General features: G+C 34.3%; 1 protein-coding gene across 2 annotated transcripts in view; it reads left to right on the top strand.

The window, feature by feature from the left end:
* Positions 1 to 14372: 14372 nt before the first annotated feature.
* The window catches only part of LOC148067964 (alsin-like), a 55459-nt gene continuing 43812 nt past the window's right edge, over positions 14373 to 26019 (top strand). For both annotated transcript variants that reach the window (XM_087803707.1, XM_087803708.1), the window contains exons 1-12: positions 14373 to 14519; positions 16061 to 16141; positions 16351 to 16622; positions 23507 to 23731; positions 23928 to 24118; positions 24248 to 24280; positions 24344 to 24754; positions 24837 to 24886; positions 24943 to 25100; positions 25157 to 25244; positions 25321 to 25463; positions 25522 to 25648. In XM_087803707.1, coding sequence (XP_087659833.1) covers positions 16107 to 16141; positions 16351 to 16622; positions 23507 to 23731; positions 23928 to 24118; positions 24248 to 24280; positions 24344 to 24754; positions 24837 to 24886; positions 24943 to 25100; positions 25157 to 25244; positions 25321 to 25463; positions 25522 to 25648 — 1733 coding nt within the window. In that variant the 5' untranslated portion in view covers positions 14373 to 14519; positions 16061 to 16106. The remainder of the gene's footprint in view (positions 14520 to 16060; positions 16142 to 16350; positions 16623 to 23506; positions 23732 to 23927; positions 24119 to 24247; positions 24281 to 24343; positions 24755 to 24836; positions 24887 to 24942; positions 25101 to 25156; positions 25245 to 25320; positions 25464 to 25521; positions 25649 to 26019) is intronic.

Raw genomic sequence — 26019 nt, forward strand, 5'->3', positions numbered from 1 at the left:
GCTGTAAAACACTTCAAATATTACCTCTGTGGAACACCATTTGTCGTTCGAACTGATCATGCTGCTCTACAGTGGTTGATGTCGTTCAGTGAGCCCGAGGGACAGGTTGCTCGTTGGTTGGAGGAGCTGCAGACCTTTGACTTTACGGTAGCACACAGGGCAGGTACACAACACTCAAATGCAGATGGACTGTCCCGTCGACCATGTGCCTCAGAAGGCTGTCGCTACTGTGATAAGCCAGAGGTGAAAGAGAGGGAGCTTACACAGGCAGAGAGCACTGGACACTTCTCATGCAGGGCCCTACAAGTTGTTGAAGCACTTGAGTGGAGAACAAGGCAGGAAGAAGATCCAGATTTACAGCTAGTGCTTCAGTGGTGCACGGTCAGTCAGAAGCCGTCATGGGATGAGATATCTGGGCTCTCTACTGCCACCAAAGGACTGTGGTCTAAGTTTGACTCGTTGCGGCTGAAAGATGGAGTTTTACAGCGAGGATGGAAGGACTCATCTTGGGGGGAGGAAAGGTGGCAAGTGGTAGTTCCAAAATCACTTACCTTCTGCTGTGGATAGGGGGCCCCAGAGGGAACCAACAGTTACCCAGAGCAGCTCGGACCTCCAGACTGTTGAGAGTCCTAGTCCCGCGGCCAGATCCAATCGGCCTAGAAGGCATCGTCAGCTGCCTCCTCGCTTTAGAGACTTCATTTCCTCGGGGTCGAGAAACTAACTGTTGGGGGGGCAGTGTAACGATCCTGTTTGTTCTGTTCATTAATGTTGCGGGCACTTTAGGAAGGTGAGTCTGTGCGCAGTTGTTGTTAGAGAGAGTTCGCGTTCAACTTGGTGGTGTGAAGAACGAGCGGCGTTGGTTGTGGCCGAAACAATAACCTCTCTGTGAGTACAGCGAATAAAGAAACAATATCTGTGCAAGACAACCGTCTGGTCATGTGTGGAGGACCAAACGTTACAACGTTACAAGACCCCTGTAGCAAGACCCCTGTTTCAAGACCCCTGGTCTCCTGGATTACGGACTATCTTACTGATCGACCACAGTATGTCAGGCTGAAGGATATCAAGTCTGACACTGTGGTGTGCAGTACAGGAGCACCTCAGGGGACAGTACTGGCCCCTCTCCTCTTCACCATCTACACTTCAGACCTTACAACTCAGAGCTGAGTCTCGTCCAGAAGTATGCTGACGACTCTGCCATTGTTGGATGCATCAGGGACAACAGCGAAGACGAGTACAGGAGTCTGATAAGTGACTTTGTGGACTGGAGTGAGAGGAACCACTTGCAGCTGAACACCTCAAAGACCAAGGAGCTGGTCTTGGACTTCGGGAGGTCCAGGACAAAGCCACGTCCAGTGTCCATCAGAGGCGACGAGGTGGAGATAGTTGACAACTATAAGTACCTCGTGTGTGGATGGACAGTAAACTGGTCCTGCAACACAGACCATGTATATAAGAAGGTTCAGAGTAGAAGTACTTTCTGAGGAGGCTTCGATCATTTAACATCTGCAAGAAGCTCCTCTGCATGTTCTACCAGTCTGTGGTGGCCAGTGTTCTATGCTGTGGTGTGTTGGGGTGGAAATGTGTCCAAGAGGAGTGTCAACAGGTTGGACAGGTTGATCAGGAGGGCTGGTTCTGTGGTTGGAATGAAGCTGGACTCACTGGTGACAGTTGCTGAGAGGAGATCATTGAACAGGACCAGAGGAGAGAAATCTTTTCAGGCTGTTGCTCCTAAGCTTTGGAACGATCTTCTCTCTCTTTGCGCTTGATGGATCTACTGACTCCTTTAAGAAACACCTTAAGACGTTTCTATTTGTTCAGGCTTTTCCTTGAATTTCTCGAACTCCTGTGTTGTTCTCAGTATTATCTTGATCTTTAAAGTATGTACTTTTTTGAGTATTGTTTTGATTGTCTAAGCGCTTTGTGACCCTGATCTCGAAAAGCGCTATATTAATAAATATTACTTACTTACTTACTTACAAACTACTGTCCATCATAATGATGACATCATCCTCTGAACACTGTCATCAGTGAGCAGAGAAGCAGATGAAGCACGAATGCTCCTACCCAGGTGCAACACTAATAGACTCAGGGACTCATTCATTCCTCGGGCTATTAAATTGTACAATTCTGAGTTCGGGGCAGGAGTGGAGTGAAAGTATCTGGATGTATATGTTAGTCTTTGTATTCTTTGTCTTTGTTGTTTTTCTTTGACCTTTGTTCTTTATCTTTATCTTTAGACTTAGATTGTGTCATCTTGTTCTTTCTCTTTATGTTCTTCTTCTTATTTTATTTTTTATGTATTATTTTCTATTGTTTATGAAAAATTGCTGGCTATTGGAAAAAAAAAATTCCCAAAGACCTCCTGAGGGATCAATAAAGTTTTACCTTACCTTACCTTACAATATATATATATATGTGTGCGTGTATACATACACCAACACACACTTATATGTATATATATATGTGTGTGTGTGTATAAATACACCAACACACACTTATATGTATATGTATATATATGTGTGTGCGTGTATAAATACACCAACACACACTTATATGTATATATATATGTGTGTGTGGGTGTATAAATACACCCACACACACTTATATGTATATGTATATATATGTGTGTGTGTGTATAAATACACCTACACACACTTATATGTATATATATATGTGTGTGTGTGTGTATAAATACACCAACACACACTTATATGTATATATATATATATATGTGTGCGTGTATAAATACACCTACACACACTTATATGTATATATATATGTGTGTGTGTGTGTATAAATACACCAACACACACTTATATGTATATGTATATATATGTGTGTGTGTGTATAAATACACCTACACACACTTATATGTATATATATATGTGTGTGTGTGTGTATAAATACACCTACACACACTTATATGTATATATATATATATGTGTGTGTGTATAAATACACCTACACACACTTATATGTATATATATATGTGTGTGTGTGTGTATAAATACACCTACACACACTTATATGTATATATATATGTGTGTGTGTGTGTATAAATACACCTACACACACTTATATGTATATATATATATATGTGTGTGTGTATAAATACACCTACACACACTTATATGTATATATATGTGTGTGTGTGTGTATAAATACACCAACACACACTTATATGTATATGTATATATATGTGTGTGTGTGTATAAATACACCTACACACACTTATATGTATATATATGTGTGTGTGTGTATAAATACACCAACACACACTTATATGTATATATATATATGTGTGTGTGTGTGTATAAATACACCCACACACACTTATATGTATATGTATATATATGTGTGTGTGTGTATACATACATGTACACACACTTATATGTATATATATATGTGTGCATGTGTGTATAAATACACCAACACACACTTATATGTATATGTATATATATGTGTGTGTGTGTATAAATACATCTACACACACATATATATATACATATAAGTGTGTGTACATGTATGTATACACACACACACATATATATACATATACATATAAGTTTGTAAGTGTATTTATACACACACACACATGTATATACATATAAGTGTGTGTGTGTATAAATACATCTACACACACATATATATACATATAAGTGTGTAAGTGTATTTATACACACACACACATATATATACATATAAGTGTGTGTGTGTATAAATACATCTACACACACAGACACAGAGGAAAGAACAACAACATGTCGTGACCTGAGAATTCAGTTTTCCTTCATCTAGCCTCGTAAAGTTGTGCAGCTGCTGGAAACACACCCAGGATTTATGAGAGTCTGTGTGTGTGTGTTGGTGTGTGCGTGTGTGTGTATGTGTGTGTGTGCTTGTGTGTGTGCATGTGTGCGTGTGTGTGCATGAGTGTTTGTGTGTGCAAGTGCGTGTGCATGTGTGTGCGTGTTTGTGTGTGCATGAGTGTGTGCGTGTGTATGTGCATGTGTGTGCGTGTTTGTGGGTGCGTGTAGGTGTGTGTGAGTGTGTTTGTGCATGTGTGTGCGTGTGTGCTTGTGTGTGTGTATGTGTGTTTTGTGGGTGCGTGTAGGTGTGTGTGTGTGTGTGTGTGTATGTTTGTTTTGTGGGTGTGTGTAGGTGTGTGTGAGTGTGTTTGTGCATGTGTGTGTGTGTGTGTATGTGTGTTTTGTGGGTGCGTGTAGGTGTGTGTGCGTGTAGGTGTGTGTGTGTGTGTGTGTGTGTGTGTGTGTGTGTGTGTGTGTGTGTGTGTGTGTGTGTGTGTGTGTGCGTGTGTGTGTGTGTGTGTGAGGGGGGGAGTGTGTGCGTGTGTGTGTGAGGGAGAGAGTTTGAGTGTGAGTAGTCTGAGTCCGGTTCTGCTCGAGGTTTCTGTCAAAAGGACGTCTCTCTCGGTCACTGTTTGTTTTTGTCGTCTCTTACAAAGTTGTAACTTCAGAAATCTCTGTCATGATGGACACTGTCAATAAAGTTGAGTTGAAAGTGCTGAAGGAAAAGTTCATTTATTTAAGTTCACACGCGTGTAAATCTACACAAACATGGAAGTTAAATGTTATTTAAATATAGAAACATTATTATATTGTATTTATTTACAATGCTATGATTTGAGCTCCTAAAGCAGGAATGTATATAAATAAATAAGTATATATATATATATATATATATACTGTATATATATATGTCGTCCGATCTTCTTCTTCCACGACTGTGAGTCTTGAACACACGTCATAGATGTTCCAGGAAGTGATGACGGATGAAGACGTAACACCTGAGAACCTTTAAGTTCTTCATCCTGGACCAGGTTCAGACGCTCACACCAGCTCAGGAGATACATTTATCCTCATGAAGACGATCGTTAGCTTCCATCGTCAACAACAAAATATCAACGTTAGAAAATGATCTTAAGCTCCGCCCACTGAAAACACTGTTGTTCTGGAGATGAAATCTTGTTGACCATAACCACACCCACTCTGCTGTGATTGTTCAAGCATGGATGTTTGTCACCGCGCGTCATCAATGCTCTCCACCTCCAGGGTATAAACAAAGTGTGATTACAGCTGGAGGAGGAGTGAAGCCATTATTATGTCATAATGGACTCTCGTAACCTCTCGTTCGTCCAGATTTCAGAGCAACTTTATTAAGTAATAATTAAAACATGGTCATGATGAGAAGTTACTGCGTCTTGAAGATACTAGTTGATGTTTGATGACACCAGAGTTGATACTAGTTGATGTTTAATGACACCAGAGTTGATACTAGTTGATGTTTAATGACACCAGAGTCGATACTAGTTGATGTTTAATGACACCAGAGTAGATACTAGTTGATGTTAATGACACCAGAGTCGATACTAGTTGATGTTTAATGACACCAGAGTCGATACTAGTTGATGTTTAATGACACCAGAGTTGATACTAGTTGATGTTTAATGACACCAGAGTCGATACTAGTTGATGTTTAATGACACCAGAGTTGATACTAGTTGATGTTTAATGACACCAGAGTTGATACTAGTTGATGTTTAATGACACCAGAGTCGATACTAGTTGATGTTTAATGACACCAGAGTTGATACTAGTTGATGTTTAATGACACCAGAGTCGATACTAGTTGATGTTTAATGACACCAGAGTTGATACTAGTTGATGTTTAATGACACCAGAGTCGATACTAGTTGATGTTTAATGACACCAGAGTTGATACTAGTTGATGTTTAATGACACCAGAGTCGATACTAGTTGATGTTTAATGACACCAGAGTCGATACTAGTTGATGTTTAATGACACCAGAGTCGATACTAGTTGATGTTTAATGACACCAGAGTCGATACTAGTTGATGTTTAATGACACCAGAGTCGATACTAGTTGATGTTTAATGACACCAGAGTCGATACTAGTTGATGTTTAATGACACCAGAGTCGATACTAGTTGATGTTTAATGACACCAGAGTTGATACTAGTTGATGTTTAATGACACCAGAGTTGATACTAGTTGATGTTTAATGACACCAGAGTTGATACTAGTTGATGTTTAATGACACCAGAGTTGATACTAGTTGATGTTTAATGAAACCAGAGTCGATACTAGTTGATGTTTAATGACACCAGAGTCGATACTAGTTGATGTTTAATGACACCAGAGTTGATACTAGTTGATGTTTAATGACACCAGAGTTGATACTAGTTGATGTTTAATGACACCAGAGTTGATACTAGTTGATGTTTAATGACACCCGAGTCGATACTAGTTGATGTTTAATGACACCAGAGTCGATACTAGTTTATGTTTAATGACACCAGAGTTGATACTAGTTGATGTTTAATGACACCAGAGTTGATACTAGTTGATGTTTAATGACACCAGAGTTGATACTAGTTGATGTTTAATGACACCAGAGTCGATACTAGTTGATGTTTAATGACACCAGAGTTGATACTAGTTGATGTTTAATGACACCAGAGTCGATACTAGTTGATGTTTAATGACACCAGAGTTGATACTAGTTGATGTTTAATGACACCAGAGTCGATACTAGTTGATGTTTAATGACACCAGAGTTGATACTAGTTGATGTTTAATGACACCAGAGTCGATACTAGTTGATGTTTAATGACACCAGAGTCGATACTAGTTGATGTTTAATGACACCAGAGTCGATACTAGTTGATGTTTAATGACACCAGAGTCGATACTAGTTGATGTTTAATGACACCAGAGTCGATACTAGTTGATGTTTAATGACACCAGAGTCGATACTAGTTGATGTTTAATGACACCAGAGTCGATACTAGTTGATGTTTAATGACACCAGAGTTGATACTAGTTGATGTTTAATGACACCAGAGTTGATACTAGTTGATGTTTAATGACACCAGAGTTGATACTAGTTGATGTTTAATGACACCAGAGTTGATACTAGTTGATGTTTAATGAAACCAGAGTCGATACTAGTTGATGTTTAATGACACCAGAGTCGATACTAGTTGATGTTTAATGACACCAGAGTTGATACTAGTTGATGTTTAATGACACCAGAGTTGATACTAGTTGATGTTTAATGACACCAGAGTTGATACTAGTTGATGTTTAATGACACCCGAGTCGATACTAGTTGATGTTTAATGACACCAGAGTCGATACTAGTTTATGTTTAATGACACCAGAGTTGATACTAGTTGATGTTTAATGACACCAGAGTTGATACTAGTTGATGTTTAATGACACCAGAGTCGATACTAGTTGATGTTTAATGACACCAGAGTTGATACTAGTTGATGTTTAATGACACCAGAGTTGATACTAGTTGATGTTTGATGACACCAGAGTTGATACTAGTTGATGTTTAATGACACCAGAGTTGATACTAGTTGATGTTTGATGACACCAGAGTTGATACTAGTTGATGTTTAATGACACCAGAGTTGATACTAGTTGATGTTTAATGACACCAGAGTTGATACTAGTTGATGTTTAATGAAACCAGAGTCGATACTAGTTGATGTTTAATGACACCAGAGTCGATACTAGTGGATGTTTAATGACACCAGAGTTGATACTAGTTGATGTTTAATGACACCAGAGTCGATACTAGTTGATGTTTAATGACACCAGAGTCGATACTAGTTGATGTTTAATGACACCAGAGTTGATACTAGTTGATGTTTAATGACACCAGAGTTGATACTAGTTGATGTTTAATGACACCAGAGTTGATACTAGTTGATGTTTAATGACACCAGAGTTGATACTAGTTGATGTTTAATGACACCAGAGTCGATACTAGTTGATGTTTAATGACACCAGAGTTGATACTAGTTGATGTTTAATGACACCAGAGTCGATACTAGTTGATGTTTAATGACACCAGAGTTGATACTAGTTGATGTTTAATGACACCAGAGTTGATACTAGTTGATGTTTAATGACACCCGAGTCGATACTAGTTGATGTTTAATGACACCAGAGTCGATACTAGTTGATGTTTAATGACACCAGAGTTGATACTAGTTGATGTTTAATGACACCAGAGTTGATACTAGTTGATGTTTAATGACACCAGAGTCGATACTAGTTGATGTTTAATGACACCAGAGTTGATACTAGTTGATGTTTAATGACACCAGAGTTGATACTAGTTGATGTTTGATGACACCAGAGTTGATACTAGTTGATGTTTAATGACACCAGAGTTGATACTAGTTGATGTTTAATGACACCAGAGTTGATACTAGTTTATGTTTAATGACACCAGAGTTGATACTAGTTGATGTTTAATGACACCAGAGTTGATACTAGTTGATGTTTAATGAAACCAGAGTCGATACTAGTTGATGTTTAATGACACCAGAGTCGATACTAGTGGATGTTTAATGACACCAGAGTTGATACTAGTTGATGTTTAATGACACCAGAGTCGATACTAGTTGATGTTTAATGACACCAGAGTCGATACTAGTTGATGTTTAATGACACCAGAGTTGATACTAGTTGATGTTTAATGACACCAGAGTTGATACTAGTTGATGTTTAATGACACCAGAGTTGATACTAGTTGATGTTTAATGACACCAGAGTTGATACTAGTTGATGTTTAATGACACCAGAGGCGATACTAGTTGATGTTTAATGACACCAGAGTTGATACTAGTTGATGTTTAATGACACCAGAGTTGATACTAGTTGATGTTTAATGACACCAGAGTTGATACTAGTTGATGTTTAATGACACCAGAGTTGATACTAGTTGATGTTTGATGACACCAGAGTTGATACTAGTTGATGTTTAATGACACCAGAGTCGATACTAGTTGATGTTTAATGACACCAGAGTTGATACTAGTTGATGTTTAATGACACCAGAGTTGATACTAGTTGATGTTTAATGACACCAGAGTTGATACTAGTTGATGTTTAATGACACCAGAGTTGATACTAGTTGATGTTTAATGACACCAGAGTTGATACTAGTTGATGTTTAATGACACCAGAGTTGATACTAGTTGATGTTTAATGAAACCAGAGTTGATACTAGTTGATGTTTAATGACACCAGAGTTGATACTAGTTGATGTTTAATGACACCAGAGTTGATACTAGTTGATGTTTAATGACACCAGAGTTGATACTAGTTGATGTTTAATGAAACCAGAGTTGATACTAGTTGATGTTTAATGAAACCAGAGTCGATACTAGTTGATGTTTAATGACACCAGAGTTGATACTAGTTGATGTTTAATGACACCAGAGTTGATACTAGTTGATGTTTAATGACACCAGAGTTGATACTAGTTGATGTTTAATGACACCAGAGTTGATACTATTTGATGTTTAATGACACCAGAGTCGATACTAGTTGATGTTTAATGACACCAGGGTTGATACTAGTTCTTCATTACTACATTACTACATTACTACATTACTACATTACTACATTACTTCATTACTACATTACTTCATTACTACATTACTACATTACTTCATTACTACATTACTACATTACTACATTACTTCATTACTACATTACTACATTACTTCATTACTACATTACTTCATTACTACATTACTTCATTACTACATTACGTCATTACTTCATTACTACATTACTTCATTACTACATTACTTCATTACTACATTACTTCATTACTACATTACTACATTACTTCATTACTACATTACTACATTACTTCATTACTACATTACTTCATTACTACATTACTACATTACTACATTACTACATTACTACATTACTACATTACTTCATTACTACATTACTACATTACTACATTACTTCATTACTACATTACTTCATTACTACATTACTACATTACTACATCACTACATGACTTCATTACTACATTACTTCATTACTACATTACTACATTACTACATCACTACATGACTTCATTACTACATTACTACATTACTACATTACTTCATTACTTCATTACTACATTACTACATTACTTCATCACTACATGCCTTCATTACTACATTACTACATTACTACATTACTTCATTACTACATTACTACATTACTACATTACTTCATTACTACATTACTTCATTACTACATTACTACATTACTACATCACTACATGACTTCATTACTACATTACTTCATTACTACATTACTACATCACTACATCACTTCATTACTACATTACTACATTACTACATTACTTCATTACTACATGACTACATGACTACATGACTACATGACTTCATTACTACATTACTACATTACTACATTACTTCATGAATACATTACTTCATTACTACATTTCTTCATTACTTCATTACTACATTACTACATTACTACATTATTACATTACTTCATTACTACATTACTACATTACTACATTACTACATTATTACATTACTTCATTACTACATTACTACATTACTACATTACTACATTACTACATTACTACATTACTACATTACTACATCACTACATCAATACATGACTTCATTACTACATTACTACATTACTACATTACTACATCACTACATCACTTCATTACTACATTACTACATTACTACATTACTACATTACTACATTACTACATTACTTCATAAATACATTACTTATTTACTTCATTACTACATTACTACATTACTTCCACTACTGTGGAAGACGTCCTATGTGGTACCGGTGCCGAAGACTCAGCACCCTAAGGATCCCAGCTGCTACAGACCTGTGGCCTTGACATCCCACCTTATGAAGGCTCTGGAGCGGCTGGTCCTTAGTTACCTGAGTCCTCTGGTGCGCTCCTCCATGGATCCGTTGCAGTTTGCCTACCAACCTGACATCGGCGTGGAGGACGCCATCATCTTCCTTCTCCACCGAGCACTTTCTCACCTGGAGTCGCCTGGAAGCACTGTGAGGATCCTTTTCCTGGATCTAAGCAGTGCTTTCAACACCATCAGGTCAGACATCCTGAGGGACAAGCTGGAGCTGTCTGGAGCGGACACTCACCTCACGGACTGGATTGTGGACTACCTCACCAACCGTCCACAGTTCGTGAGGACCCGGGATGGTGTTTCGAAGACTGTACTGTGCAGTGTAGGGGTCCCCCAGGGAACGGTGCTGGCACCGTTCCTTTTTTCACTGTACACTGCAGACTTCCAACACCTGTCTCCCACCAGTCACCTGCAAAAGTTCTCGGACGACTCCGCCATCGTCGGCCTCATTAAGGACGGGGATGACGGGTCGTACCGGGGACTTGTCCAGGACTTTGTTGACTGGTGCCTGGAAAATCACCTCAAGATCAACTCCAGCAAAACTAAGGAGTTGATTGTGGATTTCCGGCGGTGTCCCTCCATCTCCCCCTCACCACTGAACATCCAGGGACAGGACATTGAGATTGTCACGTCTTACAAGTTCCTGGGTGTCCACCTCAACAACCGCCTGGACTGGGTGGATAACACTGCTGCTCTTTATAAAAAAGGGCGGAGTAGACTCTACCTGCTTCAGAGGTTGAGGTCGTTTGGTGTCCGGGGGTCACTCCTGAAGTCATTCTATGACTCAGAAGTGGCCTCTGCCATCTTCAACGGTGTGGTCTGCTGGGGGAGCAGCATGACAGCAAAGGATAGGGCTAAACTGGACAGCCTTATTAAGAAGGCCGGTTACGTCCTAGGGCGCCCCCTGGATCCTGTGGAGGAAGTGTCTGGGAGGAGGATACGGAGCAAGCTGGGCTCCATGAGGAAGAACTTATCTCACCCTCTCCAGCACACTGAGGGCATTGAGGAGCTCCATCAGTGATAGGATGCTCCATCCCAGGTGTGTGAGGGAGAGGTACCGCAGGTCCTTCCTCCCTGCTGCCATCAGACTCCTCAATAAGAACACACCAAGATAAATATTTAACTGCACCTTTCTTGTTATTTTTGTAAATATGATTGTGAATATATAATATAGTGCAGATTTATTTTCTATTCTATTTAGATTTTATTTCTTTTTCTTTTTATTATTTTTTATTTCTGGGTGTTTTATTTTCTTGGTACATTGCTCTGGCTGTTGTTGAACCGAATTTCCCCTCGCGGGACAAATAAAGGATTCTGATTCTGATTCATTACTACATTACTACATTACTACATTACTACATTACTTCATTACTACATTACTACATTACTACATTACTTCATTACTACATTACTTCATTACTACATTACTACATTACTACATTTCTACATTACTACATTACTTCATTACTACATTACTACATTACTTCATTACTACATTACTACATTACTACATTACTTCATTACTACATTACTACATTACTACATTACTTCATTACTTCATTACTACATTACTACATTACTACATTACTTCATTACTTCATTACTACATTACTACATTACTACATTACTTCATTACTACATTACTACATTACTTCATTACTACATTACTTCATTACTACATTACTTCATTACTACATTACTACATTACTACATTACTTCATTACTACATTACTTCATTACTACATTACTACATTACTTCATTACTACATTACTACATTACTACATTACTTCATTACTACATTACTTCATTACTACATTACTTCATTACTACATTACTTCATTACTACATTACTACATTACTACATTACTACATTACTTCATTACTACATTACTACATTACTACATTACTTCATTACTTCATTACTACATTACTACATTACTACATTACTTCATTACTACATTACTACATTACTACATTACTTCATTACTACATTACTACATTACTTCATTACTACATTACTACATTACTACATTACTACATTACTTCATTACTACATTACTTCATTACTACATTACTACATTACTACATTACTACATTACTTCATTACTACATTACTACATTACTACATTACTACATTACTTCATTACTACATTACTACATTACTTCATTACTACATTACTTCATTACTACATTACTACATTACTACATTACTACATTACTTCATTACTACATTACTACATTACTACATTACTTCATTACTACATTACTTCATTACTACATTACTACATTACTACATTACTACATTACTTCATTACTACATTACTACATTACTACATTACTACATTACTACATTACTACATTACTTCATTACTACATTACTACATTACTACATTACTTCATTACTACATTACTACATTACTACATTACTACATTACTTCATTACTACATTACTTCATTACTACATTACTTCATTACTTCATTACTACATTACTACATTACTACATTACTTCATTACTTCATTACTACATTACTACATTACTACATTACTACATTACTACATTACTTCATTACTTCATTACTACATTACTACATTACTACATTACTTCATTACTACATTACTTCATTACTACATTACTTCATTACTTCATTACTACATTACTACATTACTACATTACTACATTACTTCATTACTACATTACTTCATTACTTCATTACTACATTACTACATTACTACATTACTACATTACTACATTACTTCATTACTACATTACTTCATTACTTCATTACTACATTACTACATTACTACATTACTACATTACTTCATTACTACATTACTACATTACTACATTACTTCATTACTTCTTTACTACATTACTTCATTACTACATTACTTCATTACTACATTACTACATTACTACATTACTTCATTACTTCATTACTTCTTTACTACATTACTACATTACTACATTACTACATTACTTCTTTACTACATTACTTCATTACTACATTACTTCATTACTACATTACTACATTACTACATTACTTCATTACTTCATTACTTCATTACTACATTACTACATTACTACATTACTTCATTACTTCATTACTTCATTACTACATTACTTATTTGTTTCAGGAAATTGTGATTTGGGGTCAGAGTTTGCGCATATGTTTTGCCCTTCAGGGCCACCGTAGAGAAGCACGCGTTTTCAAACCTATGAGAACAAATCAAAGTTATGTTTCCAAAGATCTTAAAAGTGCTCGATCTGAGTTGTGTTGATGTGGTTCATGTCAACAATGATCAACTAACATGTGTCTGAAGAATGTTGTTAATATCACGTGATTACTTTAAATCTCAGGGTTTATTTTTACATTGAATAAAACACTTCTTTCTCAATGAATACACACTTTTAACAGCATCACTGAACAACTTTACAGTCTTATGTTTTCAGTGTGAATGACAATGAAATATACTGTGATAGTTTTGAGATATAAATAAATATAAATATATACGGGTACTTTCAATATTGCATCAATTCCACAGGTGTGTCGCGCAGACGTGGTTTGTCCCTCGCTGCTCCCCGTCCCTCCCGTACATTCCAGCCTCGTCTTTTATTTTGCACTGATTTCCTCCCTTCCTGACTTTTATCTTCTTCTTCCTCAGTCACGTGTTCTTGCTTCGTGTTGTTGTTTCCAAACCACTGTCCGAACATCTCGTCGTTCACGCGGAAGTGGTGAGTTTGTTGAGTTAGCTTCACTAGCATGTTGCTAACTTCTCTAACTAGCCTGAGCTGGTGACGGTTCGTTGATGGCGTCACTCATAGTTATGACGTCACTTCTAACCGTGTCAATATTGATCAGAGACTCTTCACTCATAGTTGTGACGTCACTTCTAACCGTGTCAATATTGATCAGAGACTCTTCACTCATAGTTGTGACGTCACTTCTAACCGCGTCAATATTGATCAGAGACTCTTCATTCATAGTTGTGACGTCACTTCTAACCGCGTCAATATTGATCAGAGACTCTTCACTCATAGTTGTGACGTCACTTCTAACCGTGTCAATATTGATCAGAGACTCTTCAGTCATAGTTGTGACGTCACTTCTAACCGTGTCAATATTGATCAGAGACTCTTCAGTCATAGTTGTGACGTCACTTCTAACCGCGTCAATATTGATCAGAGACTCTTCACTCATAGTTGTGACGTCACTTCTAACCGTGTCAATATTGATCAGAGACTCTTCAGTCATAGTTGTGACGTCACTTCTAACCGTGTCAATATTGATCAGAGACTCTTCAGTCATAGTTGTGACGTCACTTCTAACCGTGTCAATATTGATCAGAGACTCTTCATTCATAGTTGTGACGTCACTTCTAACCGCGTCAATATTGATCAGAGACTCTTCAGTCATAGTTGTGACGTCACTTCTAACCGCGTCAATATTGATCAGAGACTCTTCAGTCATAGTTGTGACGTCACTTCTAACCGCGTCAATATTGATCAGAGACTCTTCAGTCATAGTTGTGACGTCACTTCTAACCGCGTCAATATTGATCAGAGACTCTTCAGTCATAGTTGTGACGTCACTTCTAACCGCGTCAATATTGATCAGAGACTCTTCAGTCATAGTTGTGACGTCACTTCTAACCGCGTCAATATTGATCAGAGACTCTTCAGTCATAGTTGTGACGTCACTTCTAACCGTGTCAATATTGATCAGAGACTCTTCAGTCATAGTTGTGACGTCACTTCTAACGTGTTCGAACAACAACATGACTGACGTTAATAACAATGTTATTATAAATATTCATAACAAGAACAGTTAATATTAACATGTTATTGTCAACAGTTCATCCAGAAACATGATATGAATATGTTTGTAAACATGAATAAATGTTATTTTCTTCTGCATCTGCAGAAATAGTTTCTCAATAGTAAATAAAAAAATACTTAGATTCTCTATTTATCCTAGTTCTGTTATTAAATTGATTATTATTAATGAATATACTTTTCTCACAATCAAACTGTCAATGTTTGCAAAGTCTTTGGTTTTAAATCAGATCTTAATAATGTTTCATAAACTCTTCTACGATGACAGTGAACGTAAACTTTCATGATTCCTTCAAATAAATCTGAATGATTCTCTCGCATGACTTTCATCCACAACCTGAACGTGACTCGAAGATTTAAAACCTTTTTTAAAACATCTTTTTATTCTAATGTTTGAAGGATTTCTGTCTTTCATGGAAACTCAACAGTCGTTTCTTCAGGTGTTTCATGCAGGAAACATGGAGGAGAGACTGAGTTGACGTGAACATGCCATGGATGAAGATGGACAACTGTGAGGGCAGGTGAGACGCACACTCTGCTACACAAACATGTCAGATGCTCACCGACCACTGGAGACTCTTTCAAACTCTTTCAAACTCTTTCAAACTCTTTCAAACTCTTTCAAACTCTTTCAAACTCTTTCAAACTCTTTCAAACTCTTTCAAACTCTTTCAAACTCTTTCAAACTCTTTCAAACTCTTTCAAACTCTTTCAAACTGTTCGTCTGCAGCGCCGAGGACGACGAGCGTCTTCCAGACCGAGGTCTCCTGCACTTCTGTCAGATCAGAGACTCCAGAGACTCCAGAGACTCCAGAGACTCCAGAGACTCCAGAGACTCCAGAGACTCCAGAGACTCCAGAGACTCCAGAGACTCCAGAGACTCCAGAGACTCCAGTGACTCCAGTGACTCCACAGACCTGCCTCGGCCTGAGCGAGTGCTGCTGTCTAAAGCTGTCCTGCAGGTGGCGCTGGGAGAACATCATGGACTGATGTTGACTGAAGGTGTTTCTTTGTTAGTTCAACAAATGACTCCTTGTTCCCAGAGATCAGTGTCAGAGTATTAAATATAATTGAATACACTTTTTATATACATTTTAAAAGTGTATTTAAATACAGTATTAAATGAAACATTAGTTAAACACTATCATAGAATAAAGTGTATTTAAATACAGTATTAAATGAAACATTAGTTAAACACTATCATAGAATAAAGTGTATTTAAATACAGTATTAAATGAAACATTAGTTAAACACTATCATAGAATAAAGTGTATTTAAATACAGTATTAAATGAAACATTAGTTAAACACTATCATAGAATAAAGTTTATTTAAATACAGTATTAAATGAAACATTAGTTAAACACTATCATAGAGTAAAAGTGTATTTAAATACAGTATTAAATGAAACATTAGTTAAACACTATCATAGAATAAAGTGTATTTAAATACAGTATTAAATGAAACATTAGTTAAACACTATCATAGAATAATGTGTATTTAAATACAGTATTAAATGAAACATTAGTTAAACACTATCATAGAATAAAGTGTATTTAAATACAGTATTAAATGAAACATTAGTTAAACACTATCATAGAATAAAGTGTATTTAAATACAGTATTAAATGAAACATTAGTTAAACACTATCATAGAGTAAAGTGTATTTAAATACAGTATTAAATGAAACATTAGTTAAACACTATCATAGAATAAAGTGTATTTAAATACAGTATTAAATGAAACATTAGTTAAACACTATCATAGAGTAAAAGTGTATTTAAATACAGTATTAAATGAAACGTTTGTTAAACACTATCATAGAATAAAGTGTATTTAAATACAGTATTAAATGAAACATTAGTTAAACACTATCATAGAGTAAAAGTGTATTTAAATACAGTATTAAATGAAACGTTTGTTAAACACTATCATAGAGTAAAAGTGTATTTAAATACAGTATTAAATGAAACATTAGTTAAACACTATCATAGAGTAAAGTGTATTTAAATACAGTATTAAATGAAACATTAGTTAAACACTATCATAGAATAAAGTGTATTTAAATACAGTATTAAATGAAACATTAGTTAAACACTATCATAGAATAAAGTGTATTTAAATACAGTATTAAATGAAACATAAGTTAAACACTATCATAGAATAAAGTGTATTTAAATACAGTATTAAATGAAACATTAGTTAAACACTATCATAGAATAAAGTGTATTTAAATACAGTATTAAATGAAACATTAGTTAAACACTATCATAGAATAAAGTGTATTTAAATACAGTATTAAATGAAACATTAGTTAAACACTATCATAGAATAAAGTGTATTTAAATACAGTATTAAATGAAACATTAGTTAAACACTATCATAGAATAAAGTGTATTTAAATACAGTATTAAATGAAACATTAGTTAAACACTATCATAGAATAAAGTGTATTTAAATACAGTATTAAATGAAACATTAGTTAAACACTATCATAGAGTAAAGTGTATTTAAATACAGTATTAAATGAAACATTAGTTAAACACTATCATAGAATAAAGTGTATTTAAATACAGTATTAAATGAAACGTTTGTTAAACACTATCATAGAGTAAAAGTGTATTTAAATACAGTATTAAATGAAACATTAGTTAAACACTATCATAGAGTAAAGTGTATTTAAATACAGTATTAAATGAAACATTAGTTAAACACTATCATAGAATAAAGTGTATTTAAATACAGTATTAAATGAAACATTAGTTAAACACTATCATAGAATAAAGTTTATTTAAATACAGTATTAAATGAAACATTAGTTAAACACTATCATAGAGTAAAAGTGTATTTAAATACAGTATTAAATGAAACATTAGTTAAACACTATCATAGAATAAAGTGTATTTAAATACAGTATTAAATGAAACATTAGTTAAACACTATCATAGAATAAAGTGTATTTAAATACAGTATTAAATGAAACGTTTGTTAAACACTATCATAGAGTAAAAGTGTATTTAAATACAGTATTAAATGAAACATTAGTTAAACACTATCATAGAATAAAGTGTATTTAAATACAGTATTAAATGAAACATTAGTTAAACACTATCATAGAATAAAGTGTATTTAAATACAGTATTAAATGAAACATTAGTTAAACACTATCATAGAGTAAAGTGTATTTAAATACAGTATTAAATGAAACATTAGTTAAACACTATCATAGAATAAAGTGTATTTAAATACAGTATTAAATGAAACATTAGTTAAACACTATCATAGAGTAAACGTGTATTTAAATACAGTATTAAATGAAACGTTTGTTAAACACTATCATAGAGTAAAAGTGTATTTAAATACAGTATTAAATGAAACATTAGTTAAACACTATCATAGAGTAAAGTGTATTTAAATACAGTATTAAATGAAACATTAGTTAAACACTATCATAGAATAAAGTGTATTTAAATACAGTATTAAATGAAACATTAGTTAAACACTATCATAGAATAAAGTGTATTTAAATACAGTATTAAATGAAACATTAGTTAAACACTATCATAGAATAAAGTGTATTTAAATACAGTATTAAATGAAACATTAGTTAAACACTATCATAGAATAAAGTGTATTTAAATACAGTATTAAATGAAACATTAGTTAAACACTATCATAGAATAAAGTGTATTTAAATACAGTATTAAATGAAACATTAGTTAAACACTATCATAGAATAAAGTGTATTTAAATACAGTATTAAATGAAACATTAGTTAAACACTATCATAGAATAAAGTGTATTTAAATACAGTATTAAATGAAACATTAGTTAAACACTATCATAGAATAAAGTGTATTTAAATACAGTATTAAATGAAACATTAGTTAAACACTATCATAGAATAAAGTGTATTTAAATACAGTATTAAATGAAACATTAGTTAAACACTATCATAGAATAAAGTGTATTTAAATACAGTATTAAATGAAACATTTGTTAAACACTATCATAGCATAAAGTGTATTTAAATACAGTATTAAATGAAACATTAGTTAAACACTATCATAGAATAAAGTGTATTTAAATACAGTATTAAATGAAACATTAGTTAAACACTATCATAGAATAAAGTGTATTTAAATACAGTATTAAATGAAACATTAGTTAAACACTATCATAGAATAAAGTGTATTTAAATACAGTATTAAATGAAACATTAGTTAAACACTATCATAGAATAAAGTGTATTTAAATACAGTATTAAATGAAACATTAGTTAAACACTATCATAGAATAAAGTGTATTTAAATACAGTATTAAATGAAACATTAGTTAAACACTATCATAGAATAAAGTGTATTTAAATACAGTATTAAATGAAACATTAGTTAAACACTATCATAGAATAAAGTGTATTTAAATACAGTATTAAATGAAACATTAGTTAAACACTATCATAGAATAAAGTGTATTTAAATACAGTATTAAATGAAACATTAGTTAAACACTATCATAGAATAAAGTGTATTTAAATACAGTATTAAATGAAACATTAGTTAAACACTATCATAGAATAAAGTGTATTTAAATACAGTATTAAATGAAACATTAGTTAAACACTATCATAGAATAAAGTGTATTTAAATACAGTATTAAATGAAACATTAGTTAAACACTATCATAGAATAAAGTGTATTTAAATACAGTATTAAATGAAACATTAGTTAAACACTATCATAGAATAAAGTGTATTTAAATACAGTATTAAATGAAACATTAGTTAAACACTATCATAGAATAAAGTGTATTTAAATACAGTATTAAATGAAACATTTGTTAAACACTATCATAGCATAAAGTGTATTTAAATACAGTATTAAATGAAACATTAGTTAAACACTATCATAGAATAAAGTGTATTTAAATACAGTATTAAATGAAACATTAGTTAAACACTATCATAGAATAAAGTGTATTTAAATACAGTATTAAATGAAACATTAGTTAAACACTATCATAGAATAAAGTGTATTTAAATACAGTATTAAATGAAACATTAGTTAAACACTATCATAGAATAAAGTGTATTTAAATACAGTATTAAATGAAACATTAGTTAAACACTATCATAGAATAAAGTGTATTTAAATACAGTATTAAATGAAACATTAGTTAAACACTATCATAGAATAAAGTGTATTTAAATACAGTATTAAATGAAACATTAGTTAAACACTATCATAGAATAAAGTGTATTTAAATACAGTATTAAATGAAACATTAGTTAAACACTATCATAGAATAAAGTGTATTTAAATACAGTATTAAATGAAACATTAGTTAAACACTATCATAGAATAAAGTGTATTTAAATACAGTATTAAATGAAACATTAGTTAAACACTATCATAGAATAAAGTGTATTTAAATACAGTATTAAATGAAACATTAGTTAAACACTATCATAGAATAAAGTGTATTTAAATACAGTATTAAATGAAACATTAGTTAAACACTATCATAGAATAAAGTGTATTTAAATACAGTATTAAATGAAACATTAGTTAAACACTATCATAGAGTAAAAGTGTATTTAAATACAGTATTAAATGAAACATTAGTTAAACACTATCATAGAATAAAGTGTATTTAAATACAGTATTAAATGAAACATTAGTTAAACACTATCATAGAGTAAAAGTGTATTTAAATACAGTATTAAATGAAACATTAGTTAAACACTATCATAGAATAAAGTGTATTTAAATACAGTATTAAATGAAACATTAGTTAAACACTATCATAGAATAAAGTGTATTTAAATACAGTATTAAATGAAACATTAGTTAAACACTATCATAGAATAAAGTGTATTTAAATACAGTATTAAATGAAACATTAGTTAAACACTATCATAGAATAAAGTGTATTTAAATACAGTATTAAATGAAACATTAGTTAAACACTATCATAGAGTAAAAGTGTATTTAAATACAGTATTAAATGAAACATTAGTTAAACACTATCATAGAATAAAGTGTATTTAAATACAGTATTAAATGAAACATTAGTTAAACACTATCATAGAATAAAGTGTATTTAAATACAGTATTTAATGAAACATTAGTTAAACACTATCATAGAATAAAGTGTATTTAAATACAGTATTAAATGAAACATTAGTTAAACACTATCATAGAATAAAGTGTATTTAAATACAGTATTAAATGAAACATTTGTTAAACACTATCATAGCATAAAGTGTATTTAAATACAGTATTAAATGAAACATTAGTTAAACACTATCATAGAATAAAGTGTATTTAAATACAGTATTAAATGAAACATTAGTTAAACACTATCATAGAATAAAGTGTATTTAAATACAGTATTAAATGAAACATTAGTTAAACACTATCATAGAATAAAGTGTATTTAAATACAGTATTAAATGAAACATTAGTTAAACACTATCATAGAATAAAGTGTATTTAAATACAGTATTAAATGAAACATTAGTTAAACACTATCATAGAATAAAGTGTATTTAAATACAGTATTAAATGAAACATTAGTTAAACACTATCATAGAGTAAAGTGTATTTAAATACAGTATTAAATGAAACATTAGTTAAACACTATCATAGAGTAAAGTGTATTTAAATACAGTATTAAATGAAACATTAGTTAAACACTATCATAGAATAAAGTGTATTTAAATACAGTATTAAATGAAACATTAGTTAAACACTATCATAGAATAAAGTGTATTTAAATACAGTATTAAATGAAACATTAGTTAAACACTATCATAGAATAAAGTGTATTTAAATACAGTATTAAATGAAACATTAGTTAAACACTATCATAGAATAAAGTGTATTTAAATACAGTATTAAATGAAACATTAGTTAAACACTATCATAGAATAAAGTGTATTTAAATACAGTATTAAATGAAACATTAGTTAAACACTATCATAGAATAAAGTGTATTTAAATACAGTATTAAATGAAACATTAGTTAAACACTATCATAGAATAAAGTGTATTTAAATACAGTATTAAATGAAACATTAGTTAAACACTATCATAGAATAAAGTGTATTTAAATACAGTATTAAATGAAACATTAGTTAAACACTATCATAGAATAAAGTGTATTTAAATACAGTATTAAATGAAACATTAGTTAAACACTATCATAGAATAAAGTGTATTTAAATACAGTATTAAATGAAACATTAGTTAAACACTATCATAGAATAAAGTGTATTTAAATACAGTATTAAATGAAACATTAGTTAAACACTATCATAGAGTAAAAGTGTATTTAAATACAGTATTAAATGAAACATTAGTTAAACACTATCATAGAATAAAGTGTATTTAAATACAGTATTAAATGAAACATTAGTTAAACACTATCATAGAGTAAAAGTGTATTTAAATACAGTATTAAATGAAACATTAGTTAAACACTATCATAGAATAAAGTGTATTTAAATACAGTATTAAATGAAACATTAGTTAAACACTATCATAGAATAAAGTGTATTTAAATACAGTATTAAATGAAACATTAGTTAAACACTATCATAGAATAAAGTGTATTTAAATACAGTATTAAATGAAACATTAGTTAAACACTATCATAGAATAAAGTGTATTTAAATACAGTATTAAATGAAACATTAGTTAAACACTATCATAGAATAAAGTGTATTGAAACACAGTATTAAATGAAACATTAGTTAAACACTATCATAGAATAAAGTGTATTGAAACACAGTATTAAATGAAACATTAGTTAAACACTATCATAGAGTAAAGTGTATTAAAAGACTAAAGTTTCAGACACCATCTAACCAGGTGTGTCTTCAGGCCAGCAGGTGTACTCGTTCGGGGAGCTGCTGTGGAGGCGTCTCAGTGTTCCAGTGGCGGCTCCAGTGCTGGAGGTCTCTCTTCAAGGCCGGTCCGTGGTGCGAGTGGTTTCTGGTGGTTTCCACTGCGGCGCGCTGGGCGAGGCGGGTCACGTGTTCATGTGGGGCGAGAACACGGCTGGACAGTGTGGTCTGACGGACAGAGGAGAGTCCACCACCATCTCAGGTTCATCATCTTCTCATACGTCTTCACCAGAGTCCTGTGATGATCATCTTAAGATGTTTACTCCACACACGTGTTCATGACATGAATACATTCAAAGCACTTCATCTGGACCTGCTTTGAAGGAACACACTGGTCTATATCTGATGTATGATCCCAGTGAGTCTCAAGGACAGACCTCTGAACGTCCTGCGTTCAGTTCCAGATCCGTTCCCTCTGGCTGTGGTGGACCACGACACGGTTCCCCCGGCAGTGGTCCGGGTGCTGGATCTGGCCTGTGGTCGCGAGCACACCTTGGCGCTCTCGTCTCGCGGCGAGCTGTGGTCCTGGGGCAGCGGCTGCCAGCTGGGTCTGGTCACCAACTCCTTCCCTGTGTGGAGACCACGGAAGGTAAAGCTGCTTCTGTCCAGCGTCCATGGTTCAAAGCTGCAGACGTTCAAGAGATGATCATGAATATAAAGTACAGTAGTATTTACTGTGTTGTTACTTATTGGATCCATGTGTTTGTTTGTTCTCCAGGTGGAACATCTCGCAGGGAAACATGTGACTCAGGTATTTTACATCCTGAGAAAACATTAATAACGAGAGTTTCTCAGAAGCTTCTCTTCTTCTCAGATCGTCTGCGGAGCTTATCACAGCCTGGCTCTGGTCCGAGCTCCACACAAGAAGAACCAGGAACCGAGGAGAGGTCGCTCACCTGGACGCTCACCTGGAGGCTCACCTGGAGGCTCACCTGGACGCTCACCTGGACGCTCACCTGGACGCTCACCTGGTCGCTCACCTGGACGCTCACCTGGACGCTTACCTGGTCCCTCACTTGGTCGCTCACTTGGTCGCTTACTTGGTCGCTCACCTGGTCGCTCACCTGGTCGCTCACCTGGTCGCTCACCTGGTCGCTCACCTGGTCGCTCACCTGGTCGCTCACCTGGTCGCTCACCTGGTCTCTCAGGGCAGGAGCGGGCTGCACTGGAGGAGACTCACTACTGTCCTCTGGGAGTGGAGCTCATGGACGCTCCGTCTGCTGAGGTGAATCTTTGATGATATTATATTATATTATATTATATTATATTTTCTCTGACATGAGCTTCTTCTAAAACCTTGTGCTCAGAGTTCTCCTAGAATCAGAAGCTCTGGGACGAGACGTCAAGAGCAGAGAAGGTCCGTCTTCGAACCACCTGCACATGAACACAAGTTGAACACAAGTTTCTTTTCAGGAGGAATCTCATCACGGACCCGCTGGTGTCAGCAGGACCAGCATCTCCTGGTGTCCATGAGTTTGAGCTGCAGGATCTTCTCAAGTCAGATCTGTCCGTGGAGGCTCAGAGCAGCAGTGGTCTTGGAGACTCGGACTCTCAGAGCAGTCACACGTCTGGTGAGCATGAGTGTGTTGGAGTCTCAGGAGTTGACCTTGACAGTTTCCTGGTCCAGACGGCAGCTGCGTGTCTTCAAACCCTTCCTCGGACATCTTGACCTCCAGCTGCAGGAGCGACTCTCCTGTTGGACACCAGAGTTACAGGTGATTCATGATCTTCTCGTCTTAGGAACGTTCAATCATGTTCAATGTCCTCTCGTGTGATGACTTGTGTCCACAGCAACAGCGTTCCTGGATCTTCTCCGCTGTGTTCAGAGGAGCTTCATGTGCTCAGATCTGGTCTAAAGGGGAAGAAGAGCTGGAGTCTGTCCGAGATCCACAAGTGGAGACCAGGATCATCCAAGCCTGGAACACCAGTTCACGGTAGAAGAGACGCTGTGACCATCAGTGCGTGTCTGTGACCACGCATCTTTCTGTCCAGGGTCTCCTCACAGACCACGAGCTGCTGCACATGACAGTGGAGAGACTTGGTTGTCGTTGGAGACGGAGGTGTGGAGTTGGGGGAGAGGATCGGAGGGTCAGCTGGGCCACGGCGATCATCTGGCCAGGTCTGTGACCCTGATGCTGAAGACAAGATGACACTGTTGTTGCTGTTGTTGTTGTTACTGTTACTGTTGCTGTTGTTGTTGCTGTTGTTGTTGTTACTGTTACTGTTACTGTTGCTGTTGTTGTTGTTGCTGTTGTTACTGTTACTGTTACTGTTACTGTTGTTGTTACTGTTGTTGTTACTGTTACTGTTACTGTTACTGTTACTGTTGCTGTTGTTCTTACTGTTACTGTTGCTGTTGTTGTTACTGTTACTGTTACTGTTACTGTTGCTGTTGTTGTTACTGTTACTGTTACTGTTACTGTTACTGTTACTGTTGCTGTTGTTGTTACTGTTGTTGTTACTGTTACTGTTGCTGTTGTTGTTACTGTG

The sequence above is a fragment of the Callionymus lyra genome, chromosome 12, assembly GCF_982586985.1.
Source record: "Callionymus lyra chromosome 12, fCalLyr1.hap1.1, whole genome shotgun sequence".
In the NCBI taxonomy this organism is placed as follows: domain Eukaryota; kingdom Metazoa; phylum Chordata; class Actinopteri; order Syngnathiformes; family Callionymidae; genus Callionymus; species Callionymus lyra.